This window comes from Apiospora marii (genome assembly GCF_038362585.1).
Source record: "Apiospora marii strain CBS 49790 chromosome Unknown utg000003l_segment0_segment0, whole genome shotgun sequence".
Taxonomy (NCBI): Eukaryota; Fungi; Ascomycota; class Sordariomycetes; order Amphisphaeriales; family Apiosporaceae; genus Apiospora; species Apiospora marii.
The window spans coordinates 5,136,355-5,150,399 of record NW_027117374.1 but is presented as its reverse complement, the minus strand read 5'-3'; the positions used below and the strand labels follow the sequence as shown (position 1 = coordinate 5,150,399).

Here is a 14,045-nt window from a genome sequence, read left to right as displayed (position 1 = left end):
GCCATGATGAATAAAGGTCTGTTTCCTGATGACCTGGGGTTTCCACGTGCTTGTCCTATATTTAGAACCACCTCTCCTTTCGGCTGGGTTGATTTAACGTCAGGTGGAACTTGGTATAGATTCAAAGTGTAGGCTCGAGCATTGGGTCTGAAATGAGAAAGTGGCGGGCTTCAATGTCGAGACGCACCAAGAATGGACAGCCAGTGGAATCGCCCACGACGTTGACATGTATTGCATTCTTGAACATTGTTCGCCTGATTTATTAACCCCTTCATCAAGTATTCTAACAGCCCCCTAGCTATGCAACACACCATGACAGCCAGAAACCGGGCAGTACTTCCGCGACGACTGGAGCCAAGCCAAGACATTGCAAACGGGTATCATAGATGTAGAACGCAGAAAGAAGCGTGCCAAATCTCAATAGGTATACTGGCTCCCAACAAGAATTCCAAATTCTGTACAGCTAGACCAACACAATCTCTATACACAAATTACTACTAATGTTGCTCAATTAACTCCGCTTCTTGGGTCGTCGTTCAGTTTCAGTTGCAATCGGGGGTTTCAGGGATCTCCCAGACGTCGCCTTCCTGCTTTTCGGCCTTGATGGGGGTGTGGGTCGTTTGGCCACTCGGGGCGTCGTGTTTCTCCCTTGTAGGGCTGTCTGCGAAAGGTATGGACGATTTCGCGGTGAAGTGGTGCCCCTTTCTTGTAACTTTAGGTGTTTCCGCCTGGTTCGGCGGTAGCCACTTCAGAGGGCCTGTCTGGGGAAGAGCCTTGGGAGTAGAGCCCTCTGGCTGGTAGGGCACGAATAAATCGTCAGGACGTTCGCTCGATGGAGACACGGTCTCCTGGTTTATCTCAATGATTGGCGTTGTCGGCATGGACGCTGGCGCGATATCAGGCAGACTCATTCCATTCGAAGGCGGATATTGAGCCGAAGTGCTCTGGAGTTGCGCTCTTTGAGGATTAGGGAGCGTTGTCGCCAAGGCATCTGGGGACTTTGAGCTGTCCATCATCGCACCTTGACGCTCTGTCTTGATATCCGAGGGACGGATTTTCCTAGTTGGCGCTTTGGCTGTTGTAGAGGTCATACTTGGTGTTTGGGCCTTCTTTGCCGCTTCCCGAGCTTCTCTCATCTCCTTAGTGACGAGTGTGATCTTTTTCACTCCGTGAGTAAGTTTCGAGACTTCGTCATCCGATTCTGGGCCTGCTCGAGAAGGAGACACCGAAGGCGCTTGAGTCGGTGCCTGGGATTGGGGCGATGCCGTCACAGGAGGCGCCATATTAGACGACGCCGTGTGCGCCGCAATTGCATCAGACGTCAATGCTGGGCTTTGTTCACCGGATTCGAGGCCAGTCTTCTTTTTCGAAGCCCTCGACTTCGGTCGTCCAGGGGGCTTCCCGGTAGTCGACGCGGCTTTGGGAGCTCGCTTTGGTGCATCTATGGCACTCTGTGAGCGAGGATTCGCCGGCCGAGTCTTTTTGACATCCAGCGTGATGTTGGTGCGAGAACTCATAGAAGACTCTGGGCGAATGCTCTGGGAAGTATCAGGCCGGGGGTAAAATGGCGGGGCCATCATGCTAGCCGGGTCCAGCGAATCATCACTGGTGGTCATGAAGGTCGACGCACTACTAAGGCGACGGCTCGTAGACGGACGCGACTGGGAAGTGGCGTGAGATGGAATCCCGCGTGCAGAGTTCTGTTTCTCAAAGTTAGATATAGACCCGTTCCGCGCCAAACCAGAGGAACGATGGCATGAACCAACCTTTTCTTGAATTATATTCGAAGCGTTCGTCATAGTTCTCCTACGTCTGTGGCCAAGCTCTGCGACTGACTCAGTCGGGCTGGATGCTTTGACTGGCTTGCGTTCCCGGAGGGACTTCCGCACTCCCCCGTTGTTTTCCGTGGACTCGGCGTTTTGCACAGAAATCGACAGCCGGTCTCGCTTGATGCGACTGGAATCCGCCTTCATCTCTTCCCAAGTGACACTGTTCACTGGGCGGTCGGTCGGAATCAACAGTTTGCTGAGTTCTACCGCGGCCACCGGCCAATGAACCTCGGGAGGTGGGGGAGTAGGTGCCCTTGGCGGTGGCGGCGGCGGGATGATATAACCAGAAGCAGTGCGCCGGACCTTATCCGGGTCCACCGACTTGGCGACAGATGACTGAGTGGGTGAACAATATGTAGGGATGGGACCCTGTTTGGGAATCCTGGGATCAGGCAGGACGGCCTGAGGAGGTATTTTGGCTGCATCCAGTTGGTCAAGCTGCTGTTGGGACCACCAGCTCGGGTCATAAGGGAAACCCGGCATCTCAATGCGAACACCGCATTCCGAGGAGACTGTACTGCGACGGCTCAGTGGACTGCTGTTAACCGGACTGCTGCTGCTGAACACGCTTATCCTTCGACTGATTTCCCGTCCAATGCGGCTAGGACTTTCCTCCTTTTCGTTTTTGGCGTCAGTGCCAGCCAAACCACTGATGTGACTGAGGACGCCAGAACTCAAAGCACGGTCGCTATAGCCCCCTTCAAGTGCGCTGATGACCCGTCCCTCGACCGAAAGGCCTTCCTCGGCGGCAAGCTTGACAACATCCCGGGTAATCCTCGCGTAGAATTCGGTGGGGACATTGGCCGTGTGACGCTGCATACCCGCGCCTTCCCACTCACTTGCATCGAAACCCGCAGAAATAAAGATGGCAGCCTTTGGCACCTGACCAGCGGCGCGTAATCTCTCAGTCTCGCGGCGGAGATAGTTGCGGGTCTTCTCGAGTAAGACAGAGTATTTTGATTGATACAGACGCCAAAATTCCACCTCGGAACTCCATTCCTGGAGATGGACATTCCAGACGTTCTGGCCGTGCGCGTTATCGATACAGAGACTAGCATTCTTGATATTATCTATGTCGCCAGCTTCGCAGGGATACGAGTTGATGTCGTGCAAACTGAAATAGCCAATGGAAGATTTCTTCCAGGCTGCCGCATTCTTGGGTTGCTTGATACGGCGGGTGTTGTGATCCCAGGCAATGGATTGCGAGCCGTCTCCGTGGTGCAAGTCGATATCAATGATGGCGGCGTGAGTCAACCCGTGGTTCATGAAGCCGTGCATGATTCCAACATGCACATTGTTGAGCCAGCAGAAACCTTGGGGGTATTGAGCCGAGCAGTGATGTCCAGGGGGTCGTACGGCTACGAAGGCCCGCTTAACCTGCGATGTCAAGACGGCATCGACGGCCTCGCATACGGCACCCAATGCGCCCTCGAACGCCGCCAACGATTCTTTGCAGAGATAGAGATCCCCTTCGTGGAAGGGTTTAGGATCCTCGACACCTACCCCCCGGTCCATGGTAGGTCGTTTCAACTCGCTGTTCCCGTTCGCCAGGTGTGCTTCCGCCGCATCACACAGCATTCCCAGCTCTTCCATCCATTTTGTCCCATGGACATTGGTGACGATCGGCGAGGTAAGTGATATCGCGCGGTCTGTTTTGCGGATTCGGAAAGGGATGGTGGCCAGAGTCGCAGGGTCAAGATCCGGAGTGATCGAGATTTTCCCCTCGCAATGTCTTTCGCCGAGGCGAACGTAGGCCAAGGCAACGCCGAGTGCGCAAGCCTGAAGTCGTTCTGGTCGCTCGACAATTGTGGCGAGGTTGCCTTTGGTGGTTTTGGGTCTTGAAAAGCGGTGGCCGTAACAAGAATCGTGCAGAACAACGAGTGTATCGGATTTCTTTGCGGTTTCGCTGTAATGCAGCATGTCGAGCTCAGATTGGAAGTACGTGCTGGCGACGGAATTTTCTGTGGCTTTAGGCTTTGGTTTCTCCATGACAGGCTGCGGTTCAAAATTCATGGGCGATCGAGGAGCCGGTGAAGCTAGACTCGCTGCGCTTCCCCGGCGCCCCTGGCGTGAGACCGCACGGCTGGGGGCCCGGCTAGGAGTAATTCCATTTGTGGAACGTAACGAGGTGCTGGAAGATTTCTTTAGGAGGTTCGGGGTGCCAGATCGCGACGGAGTCACATTGTTGGATACCGAGCGAGAAACAGGGCTGCGAGAGCCATTTCGACCGCCATTTGGGGAGACGCCCAAGTTGGCCCGATCCTGCGTGGGAAGGGGAGGGTGCGTGGGATAGGGCAGAGGACCGTTCTGCTTGGGCGATGGTTTTGCATGGGCTTGCGGCGTTCCTGGCGAATTCAGCGAGAAGCCCTGCATCGATTGGGCGAGAGCGGCGTCGACATCGCTGCGACGTGGTGGTTTGTTCGCGGCGGCAATGTCCAGTTGCGGAGCTGGGCTCTTATTAGGGGTTGCCATGACGATTTGGAATATGCCTAGGAAGGGCACCTTATTCCCACCCGGCTGATGTAAAGGTATCGTTTGTCGGTTGTCGGTTGCCAAGTTGCGACAAACGGGATTTCGAAGGGTTGCGTGGGTGCTTGCTTCCTAAGTGCTCCGCCGATCAACCACAACGAAGGTTGCTGTCGTCGGGTGGGAGGGAAAGGAGCCAGCTCGGGGGGAAGCACAATAGGCGAGCGGCCGAAATGAAAGTGTCTCTTGTGCCGGACAAGATGCCCAACAGGATAAGCAAATACAATTGTACCGCGCAATGCAAGGTTTCGGGTCCTGTCCAGAGCGGCCGCAGGCCGGGGGCGCGTCGCGTAACTCAAAAATAAGTCATCAAATCGACTCAATGCAATAGTAACCCCTGCTTTATGCCTGTGGGGAAGGTTTGTCTCGATGTACATAAGAGCTGCTTCCCCATCAAGACAAATAGCCGTAGGATTGATTGGTTTGGAGCTGTCCTTCTAGAATCTGTTGACACCATCACGTGGGCCTGTTTTCTTATCTCTCCTGCAGTGCTTCTTATCTTATGTAGAATGCGCAGCTTTTGGTGGACTTGAGCAGCATAATGCTGAGGTTCTGCCCCTCACTGACGTCTCTTTTCCCCCAAGTCGAATCTGCAGGCACTTAGAGAAAGCTGGGAAGCTCAGGGGGATATCTGAGTACCTACGTAGCCTGCAGCAAAAATCGCGATGGCAGAACCTTCTAACTTGATTGGCTGGAATAGTGCTGACAGTAAACAATCCATATCAGATGACATATATCAACAGGGAATTTTGCAAAACAAATCAGACGGGATTTCACATGTTCTGACTGTCCTATGCGCAGGATACCTGTACTTCAGTCTGGTATTATGCATTGCCCTGGCTCATGTACTTACTCCAAGACTTCGTTTCTTTGCTCGATCCAAGCGCTGACCGGGCCGCCTGGTTGCTTAAGGGCTTTTAGTGCTTAATGGTAGTGGCGACCCCACTGCAGGCCATGCCGCTGCCGGAACCCTGGGGGGACATTTTCAAAGATTGATAAGCAGCCTTTCTAGGAATATGTTTGCAACATTCTCGCCAATTAATATCGAGCCAAACAACTAATCTCAACAGTTGCGGTGTTGCACACCCTCTTTCCCATTCTCGCTACCACCCCTTACCAAAGTCGACTAGAACGGGACAGCCACATTACCGTCTGCACCCGGAGAGATCCAGCGCCTAGCGCTCACAATCGAAAGCCATATCGCTTACCCCACGCCTTCCCAAGCGTCAGCCGAGCGACCCCGCCACGCTTCACCACCACCACCATGGCGCCCTCTCTGGAGGAACCCGAGCCCGTCGCCGATGTGATCGATAACCCCCTGAAAGCGAAGCCGGAACTCGTCGCGCCCGAACCCGAGCACTGCCCCGGTCCGGAATCCGAACAAGCAGGCAAAGCCGACAACTGCGCCGGCTGCCCGAACCAGGCGATATGCGCCTCCGCGCCCAAGGGCCGGATCCCGACATCCCGCTGATCTCGGCGCAGTTGTCGGGCGTCAAGCACAAGATCCTCGTGCTCTCGGGCAAGGGAGGTGTAGGCAAGAGCACATTTACTACCATGTTGGGGCATGCCTTTGCCACGCGCGAGGAGAACGCCGTCGGCATCATGGATACGGATATCTGCGGCCCTAGTATACCCAAGATGATGGGCGTGGAGGCCGAATCGATACATATGTCTGGCACGGGTATGAGTCCGGTCTGGGTTTCCGACAATCTCGGCGTCATGAGCATACAATTCATGCTTCCCAATCGCGACGATGCCGTGATCTGGAGGGGTCCCAAGAAGAACGGCCTCATCAAGAGGTTCCTGAAAGATGTGGAATGGGGCGACCTCGATTTCTTATTGGTGGACACGCCACCGGGCACGAGTGACGAGCATCTAAGTGTCAACAGCTATTTGAAAGAGAGCGGCATCGATGGTGCGGTCATGGTCACTACCCCTCAAGAAGTGGCTCTTTTGGATGTACGGAAGGAAATCGACTTTTGCCGCAAGGCTGGTATCAAAGTACTGGGCCTCGTAGAAAACATGAGCGGATTTGTGTGCCCAAACTGTACTCACAAGAGCCAGATTTTTAGGGCGACAACAGGGGGCGGCGCGGCGTTGGCGAAGGAGATGAAGATACCATTCCTAGGAGAAGTGCCGTTGGATCCCCGGATCGGACGTTCATGCGACTACGGCGAGAGTTTCTTCGAGGCTTTCCCCGACAGCCCAGCCTGCACGGCACTCAAGGGGGTTGTTCGTGGCCTAGCAGAACAAATAGGCATTGACGCCAAACTGGTCTTGCCGGACGACTGATGGTTCCTAGCAAAGACCCATAGAATATAAAGTTACATCAATACCGTAGTCTCTCCATGTCTGTACTCCGCCAGTCCTGACCTATGCCGTAGAACCTATTATTCCTGGGCGAGTTTCTTCGGGATTTCCTCCAGGTCGTCGGCGCTCTCGATGTCAAAGACCTTGCCAACCTCAGCCGTGTTTCGCATCAGCTCTTTCGCGCCGGCGTAGATCATTCGTAGCTCGTTGTTGCTCGTGATGGGGAGGTAATACAACATGACGTAGGGCACGGACATCCGTCCGGATGGCTGCATCGCACGTTTGTTAGCAAGAACGGTTCCCCAATGCTCTTTGGCCGCTTCTTCAGATCTTGTCTCGCGTGCGAACTGGTTTGTCTTTTTGGCATGCACGTACCAGAGTCAATGGGTAGCTCAGCAGCACAAAGCGCGGTGAGTTGTCGGGCAGTTCGTCGCCGACTTCCTCCAGGGACTTGTAGACCATCTTGTCTTCATCTTGTCGGATCTCGTGTGTCTTCTTATCGATCGTGTCTAGGTCAAACGGTGTAAGTAAGCTGTTTGCATCCACCAGCACAAGGTAGGTAGATAGCTAGTATCGATCGAGATATAATATAGAACTGTCCGCGTCTGGGTTTCCTTGGAAATGACTAGGCCGGCTGATCCGCAGTTCAAGGTAGAGAGAGAGACATACATACAGATCACTGCTTGGGGGTCATTGCTACGCGAAGTCCCCAGGCGGAACTTTCGCAGGTGGTCTTTCGTCTCTTGCGAGAAAGTGTACAATCTGGCTTCGGCACTCTGTTGCACGCGGTGTTACTTCCAGGCACCGTGCGGTATCGGTTCACAAGACTCACCATGTTTGTAGGTATATAGGTTGTCTCAACGGTAACTAAAATCAAAGAAGCAAAGGGAACAGGGCGTTATGGTAGGCAGATACAACAAAGTAGGGAGGATGCTGAGCATTCAAGGCCGGCACACCCCGCCATCAGCAAAGCAAGAAGCATGGGTGGATGGAACTAGCGCGGGGCCAGCAGAGCTCACCCCCACTATCCATGAACCCACATCGCCCGTAGCCGCTCCAGGCAGCGCATGATTGATTGCCTGGAAGTGGATGATGCCATCATCAAGGAGCTCTTTGATATAAGGAGCTGTTTGTACTTCGTTTGTTTGTTCGTGAGCAAGACGAAAACACGATATACTCGAGCCCACTTGTGCTTATTTAATACTTCGTTCCTTATTTGGAATACACAGTCATCCATCATTGACACATGTTTTCTCGCCTCTCTCAAGTTGCCCGTCATCTTTCACGACCTCAGCCGAACTTGGGACACATCTCGGCAGCAGCTACATCACGATCGAGCGGTTTGGCGTCAAGGATCATGGCTACCGCAGAAGAGCGCAACACGCGCACCATACATACGGCTGCTTGCCTAATCATTGGAGATGAAGTATTAGGCGGAAAGGTATGTCGTGTAACACCCGCCCGATTCAACTTGCAGATCATCCGCTAATTTTATATCCCAATCCAGACGGTCGATGTAAGTAGCCTCCTGAATGAAGCAGAGGAGTGTGCTAATTACAGAATAGACCAACTCGGCATTCATGGCAAAATGGTGCTTCAACCTTGGCATGGTACAACACTCACTCCGATTTCAAGTCGACGTGTTACTCACATACATGATACAGAATCTCAAGAGAGTCGAGGTCATCGAGGATGATGAAGCCGAGATCATGGAAGCGGTGAAGAGAATGAGCGACCGCTACGACTTCGTGGTGACAAGGTAACACATGAAAACATTTCCCGGAAGGGAAGAAAAGGGGATCTTGTTATGCTAATACGAAATCCAGTGGCGGCATTGGTCCAACGTGAGCTTTCTAGCAACAACCCGTGGAAGCAAAGTGATTGTGCCGACTAACAGCCGACTGTGTAGCCACGATGATATTACCTATCAATCCATTGCCAAGGCTTTCGATCTCAAGCTGATCCTCCATGATGATGCCTACCAGAGAATGAAGAAACTGACCAAGCCGCGCAAAGACGAGCCCAACTTTAGCTGGGACGTGGATTCGCCTCAGAAAACCGCTCGCCTTAGAATGGTTCGGCTGCCGATTGATGAGTCGCGTGACCTCTCGAAACAGGCACTTTTCCCTCGAGACGATTACTGGGTTCCCGTGTCGGTAGTCAATGGTAATATCCATATCTTGCCTGGCGTTCCTCGTCTCTGTAAGTCCTCACCTGTTGTACCTTCGACGATCACTATATACACGTTGGCTAATACCATCCCAGTCCAAGGATTGCTCGAAGGTCTGAAGCCATTCATCATTGACCGATTGGTCGACCCCGAGGGAAAAGGAATCATTAGAATTCTCATCTCTACGCCCAAGGCTGAAAGCGCCGTCGCTTCGTACCTGACCGAACTTGCCGAAAAGGTCGCACCTAAAGGGGTCAAGGTCGGAAGTTATCCGCGATGGGGCAAGCTGAACAACACTGTCACTCTGGTGGGACGCGACAAGGAGTATCTGGAGAGCCTGGTGCCGGAAGTTCTGGCTGCTGTAGATGGAAAGCGCATTACCAAAGAGGGCGAAGAAGACGAGTCTGCGCCAGCGACACTTGAACAAGACTAGCGTGGTGTACTTGCGACATGACAAAAAATTCCGAGTATTTGGCAATGTCAATAGATTTATCTGATATAAGTGGTTTCAATCGATAGCCACGGGAAATTATCGTGTCTGGATCTGCGAAGTGTTCGATAAGGAGCAAAATTCGAGCGGCATCAACGTGATGGTGCGCATTCTGATTGTTTCCCCCTGATTCAAAGTCGAAGAGCAGTCATGACGTAGGCACGTAAGCCTTTAGCGCTTGTGATTTAGTCCGCTCTTGAGCCTCATTCCCTACGCATCTCGGACTTTTGGGCATATCGAAGGCGGTCAATTGAGGCTTGAACCTAAAGCTACTGGATCCTATACCGTTGTTCGGTGTTTGTAACTGTCCGGCAGCATGTCTTGCTGACCAAGAGTTGCCGGATGCGTGGGTCCCTGTCCCGTCGGAAGAATCATGACGATATCGATTTCTGTCCCAGACACGCCCAACCGCGCCAGCAACATGGGCATCGTAATCCGTCATCACTGGTCATAGAAGTGCATTGTATTGTCTCTAGTGATTGACCAATGACGGCAGCATAGCATATATATAGAAACGGGATGTAAGTGTTCGCTCTTTGAAACCTCTCTTCCCAATCCCACGACCATCAAATATCATTGAAACAGCTTTCAGCATACCTACCAAGACGATATTCATACCCAAGTAACTCTTAACGCTTCTGATTAAATCCTCCAACATGTACTCTCAAGCTCTTCGCACCGCCACCCGCTCGGCATTCCGTGTCTCCGCCGTCGGCGCTCCTGCTGCCCGCCCCATCTCGACCACAGCCGCGCGCATGGGATCAACAGACCGCTCCCACGCGACCGGCGCCTCCGCCGTGCCGGGAAAGGTCCAGGAGAAGGCCCCCAAGGGCGTCGAGGATGCTCTTCCCGACTCCGCACGTCGCAACTACTGTCCCCCGACCATGGCATCCTTGTATAGAAAAATGGAACCCGTTTGGCTGACATCAATATCCTGAACATAGGTCCATCCTACCGGCGCGTCTGGCGCGGTCGGCTCCGCCAACAAGACCCACGCCAAGGGCGACGGCGCCGAGTCCGTTCTTCCCAAGAAGGTGCAGGAGATCGTCCCTGAGAGTGTTGAGAGAGCGGTGCCCAATGCGCTGCACAACACTGGCGACAAATAGAGACACAACTGTTATGGGCTCACGAGATGAGAGAAGTGTACTATCTATTACATATTAATCTAACAAATCATGTTAATCCTCGTTTTTGTTGCTTATGCTGGTAACGTGTCAACCGTCTCTCTGTGGCTGCGTAACGGCCGACTCGGAACGGGTCCGGGCTGCATTATGATTGGGTCAGTGACAATTATGTTAAGTGATACTAGAGATTCTAGTTCATATGCTAATCGATGGTAAAGCAAGGCCAAGACTGATAATAGTGCTAAGAGATCGGGCCTAGCATTGTAAGCGTCGCTTTCGTTGCATATCGATGCACAGAGTAGCGAGGGGCGATGGGAAGTGTGATTCGAAGCAATTTGCCAGCAGTAACTTATTGGTCATAACAGTCTCTATCTCACGGCCGCGACGCGCACAGTAAATTCGTTTCCCAGGTTTCTTCGACCTAACTTTATCGTAATCGGAAATGAGGCGTAGCAATTTGCTCTCACGGATCAAAGAATGAACACTCAACCACAACAGAAACGAATAGCTGATTGTAAGGGGCTTCGAGGCAAGTATCGATGATTGCCAGAGAGCCTCGGCCAAACAGTCACCATCGGTGAATAAAGTGGCTTTGGGCAACCTAATCCCAGTATCAAGTCCGCTCAGGGGGGCATCATCCATCGTGCACAATTCTCATCAGAACACACGCCGTAGAGCGAGCCCCCCGCCGCTGCACTGGGAACAAAGGGGAACCTGCAGTGCTAGAGAGAGCACTTACCATAGCACTGGGGCAAGATGTACGTGACCGTTATAGCCCACTATGTCCGGCGCGTTGTCGATGCGATCTAACGGCTGGTAGTCGCCACCGCGGCCGAAAATCGGGTCGCCCCAAACGAGGGAGTTCTCGGTACAACCATTTCGCCCGAGTAGACCTGAGACACCGTGTGGGAGAAGCCCGGGCATAGGGGCCGGCGGCCGCGGGCAAGACCAGTGGTAGCCTCAAGGGCGGAACGAAGGCGTTGGCCGACATCGTCGCTCGCTCTGCGGTACGGCGGAAGAAGAGTGCGGATGAGGGCGAGAAAGAGAGCGTCGATGCCGATATTTCGCGGCATAGAAGCCAACGGGGCCATGCAGATTCTCCCTCAAGCCGGGACATCATCACCCTTTTGAATCCATTGTCAAACAGACTGCCTTCGTGTTCGTCGTGGTCGCGATGAATGACGTCAATGTCGCCGTGTCCCCTTCCATTGCCAATAAAGAGTGCTCTCACCGCGCTCTCAAGTTACCATCCACCAACAGTCCCAAGGGCCCGGTCACCCCCAGCTCGCAAGACCCGGACGCCTCAAAAGACGAGTCATATGCAGGGGAATCGGTGAGCAGGGCAGAATGGTGGTCCATGGCCATGGCACGTCTTAGCTAAGACACTGCAGTTCCTTGACCATGGCAGAGGCGCAACACGCGTTTCTGGTTGGCCGCCGGCTACCAAACAGTGCATTCGGCAGCTCACGATAAAACTTTGGTTGCTCGATGGTATGTAGGTTTGGTTGGGGAGAGGGAGTTCCCATGCCTATGAATAAGCAGACAGCCACAGCAGGGGGTCGCTTGGCAGTAATAGGAAGGTATTATTCGCTGCGACCCACCCTGTTGGTCGAAGCAGCGGTGTAAGGCACGCTTGAGCCGCCGTGATAGCCCTACCTACATGATAATTGGGGGTGGTACGGAGCAGTTTTATACATGACCGTCCCGAGCGTTCGTTCGGGTTGACCGACCGGTTCATCTCAAAACAAAAATACCTTGCACTTGCATTGACGAATTAATCCCTGAGGCTGCAATGTCGCAACCACCAAGCTTTACCCGTTCAGCCCAAAACATATAAATGTTCTGGTGGGATTGCCTCCCAACACTGGAGGCGCAATCGCAAAACGAAACATAGCCGCGCTATCAACACATCGGGATGGTGACCACTACTCAATGCTTGTTGCGCCCATTAGGGTCAAGAAACATATGGCGATGAGATACGAGACATGGCGAGACGCCACCATGCTGCCTTGATATCAGGACCCCAAGCAAGCAAGGCCGTGTAAAACAGACAGCGCTGCCGCTCGCTTTCGTTTAACTCGCACTCTGGCAATTTATCTGGTTTAGTTGATCGACAGAGAGGAGAGACGGAACCTCTTCTCCCCTTGTGTCCCACAGCCATTTCGCAATGATACACGGTATCTCCGTGATTAACGTTCGTCAGAACTTGTCGGAAGGCAGCAACCCTCTCCAGCCGCCATGCGAGCCATGTGCGTAGTGGGGGCCCGTCTCGTTTCTATTGATAGGCACTGAAAAGCCAGAGGCGGCGGCGACGGGTGGCTTTGGTGTTTGCGTAGGACAGCTAACGGGGACTGGACCCCTCGATCACTAAAATATCTCCACGATCGTTCCATCGCCGGGTCCAGCTTCCAACAGTACGTGTGTTTGCATGCGTGTTGCCCGCGGAGGGAGGGGTCTGGAGGTTGCACTGCATCAATTTTATACACAGACAAGCAGGCGCTTACTGAAATCATCGAAAGACTTCATGCAGGGCGCGCCGGGATGGGCAGCTGAAGGATACCCCTGCGCAATAGATATATGAGCATTGTTCCCGAATATCTTACAAGCCTTGTCGACCACGTTGATCTTTGGACGAAGGAGGTGCTGGCTTTGCTGCAAGGCGGCAGAACGGGCAGGACCACCTGCATCTGGGAAATTCGGCGGGCCATTGCTTCGGGTTCGACTTCGTAATAATCTGATATCAGCGTCTCCCCTTTTTTGGTTGTAAAGTCTCCGAATCTCGGGGGTCGGCCACATGGGGGCAGCTGAACTGTGTTTTCGGAGGATCGAGTAGCCCCCAGCAGACCCCCAGGTACATTGATACGCGTGTGTATACTTATACATACATACATGTATACGTAAGTATGTACATTGATGTAAGTCAAGGCCATGTGTGATTGGTATGGGATCAACGGCGGCTGCATGTGCCCTCTGCAGAAAACAGACACACGTCACACCTGTATGGCCAGTCGAGCCGACTTTTGAACACGAGCTGCGGGAGGGAAGAGGTTAAGACAAATGCGTGCTGGCGGAGAGAAGAGAGAAAAGGGACAAATGTGAACCTGACCGTGGCGCCATAAGGGAGGCCCAAGGACGACATGCACCCAACATCGCACATTCGCATATGCATCGAATGGGATTGGCTTCTGCGAGTACCCCAAGCCGGGCAGCCTGATGTAATATCTATGCAGGTAAGCCAGTCAGCCTGTAGGTAGCGAGCGAGCAGGCAAGAACGGGTGGCATCGTGTCATGCAGGCATGAGGATAAAGATATCCAACGGCTGTGCTCTTTTGGAAGCGGACAACGCGCATCCCACTTGCAACATTGGGGGAGCCAGGCTTGGCCCGTTTCGGGCCTTGCATGTCAGCCATTTGGCTGACCTCACTCATCCAGCGACAACGCCTCGCCAGGGGTGTGCGAACATGCACCTTGCTTTTTCTAACGACGCCACAGGTCCAGAAACCCTTACACGTTCGCTCCCTCACTCCCACACACACCCTCTCGGACGCCAACTGCTGTTCGCGGAAAAAGGGCAGCGAGGGAGTACCTAGCATGCC

The 14,045-nt window shown here is 53.3% G+C and overlaps 6 protein-coding genes across 6 annotated transcripts; 3 read left to right on the top strand and 3 right to left on the bottom strand.

Annotated features, from left to right (window-relative positions):
- Window positions 1-542: 542 nt before the first annotated feature.
- Window positions 543-4,301, bottom strand: PG985_005149 (uncharacterized protein; the record flags this gene model as incomplete). The annotated part of the gene is made up of 1 exon (XM_066824918.1): window positions 543-4,301. The coding sequence occupies one exon, from the start codon at window positions 4,299-4,301 to the stop codon at window positions 543-545; it is 3,759 nt and encodes a 1,252-aa protein (XP_066688078.1).
- A 1,318-nt stretch (window positions 4,302-5,619) lies between these two features.
- PG985_005148 (uncharacterized protein) lies at window positions 5,620-6,647 on the top strand (the record flags this gene model as incomplete). Its single annotated transcript, XM_066824917.1, has 2 exons — window positions 5,620-5,722; window positions 5,779-6,647. 2 exons carry the CDS (start codon window positions 5,620-5,622, stop codon window positions 6,645-6,647), a joined length of 972 nt encoding a protein of 323 aa, XP_066688077.1.
- Window positions 6,648-6,745: 98 nt separating this feature from the next.
- PG985_005147 (glia maturation factor beta) lies at window positions 6,746-7,500 on the bottom strand (the record flags this gene model as incomplete). Its single annotated transcript, XM_066824916.1, has 4 exons — window positions 6,746-6,934; window positions 7,041-7,174; window positions 7,339-7,441; window positions 7,498-7,500. The coding sequence occupies 4 exons, from the start codon at window positions 7,498-7,500 to the stop codon at window positions 6,746-6,748; spliced, it is 429 nt and encodes a 142-aa protein (XP_066688076.1).
- A 411-nt stretch (window positions 7,501-7,911) lies between these two features.
- On the top strand, window positions 7,912-9,268 carry PG985_005146 (molybdopterin binding domain protein; the record flags this gene model as incomplete). The annotated part of the gene is made up of 7 exons (XM_066824915.1): window positions 7,912-8,106; window positions 8,173-8,181; window positions 8,231-8,275; window positions 8,330-8,424; window positions 8,492-8,509; window positions 8,575-8,867; window positions 8,931-9,268. The coding sequence occupies 7 exons, from the start codon at window positions 7,912-7,914 to the stop codon at window positions 9,266-9,268; spliced, it is 993 nt and encodes a 330-aa protein (XP_066688075.1).
- A 713-nt stretch (window positions 9,269-9,981) lies between these two features.
- On the top strand, window positions 9,982-10,431 carry PG985_005145 (uncharacterized protein; the record flags this gene model as incomplete). Its single annotated transcript, XM_066824914.1, has 2 exons — window positions 9,982-10,239; window positions 10,270-10,431. The coding sequence occupies 2 exons, from the start codon at window positions 9,982-9,984 to the stop codon at window positions 10,429-10,431; spliced, it is 420 nt and encodes a 139-aa protein (XP_066688074.1).
- Window positions 10,432-11,255: 824 nt separating this feature from the next.
- PG985_005144 (uncharacterized protein) lies at window positions 11,256-11,540 on the bottom strand (the record flags this gene model as incomplete). The annotated part of the gene is made up of 1 exon (XM_066824913.1): window positions 11,256-11,540. One exon carries the CDS (start codon window positions 11,538-11,540, stop codon window positions 11,256-11,258), a length of 285 nt encoding a protein of 94 aa, XP_066688073.1.
- Between the last annotated feature and the right edge of the window lie 2,505 nt (window positions 11,541-14,045).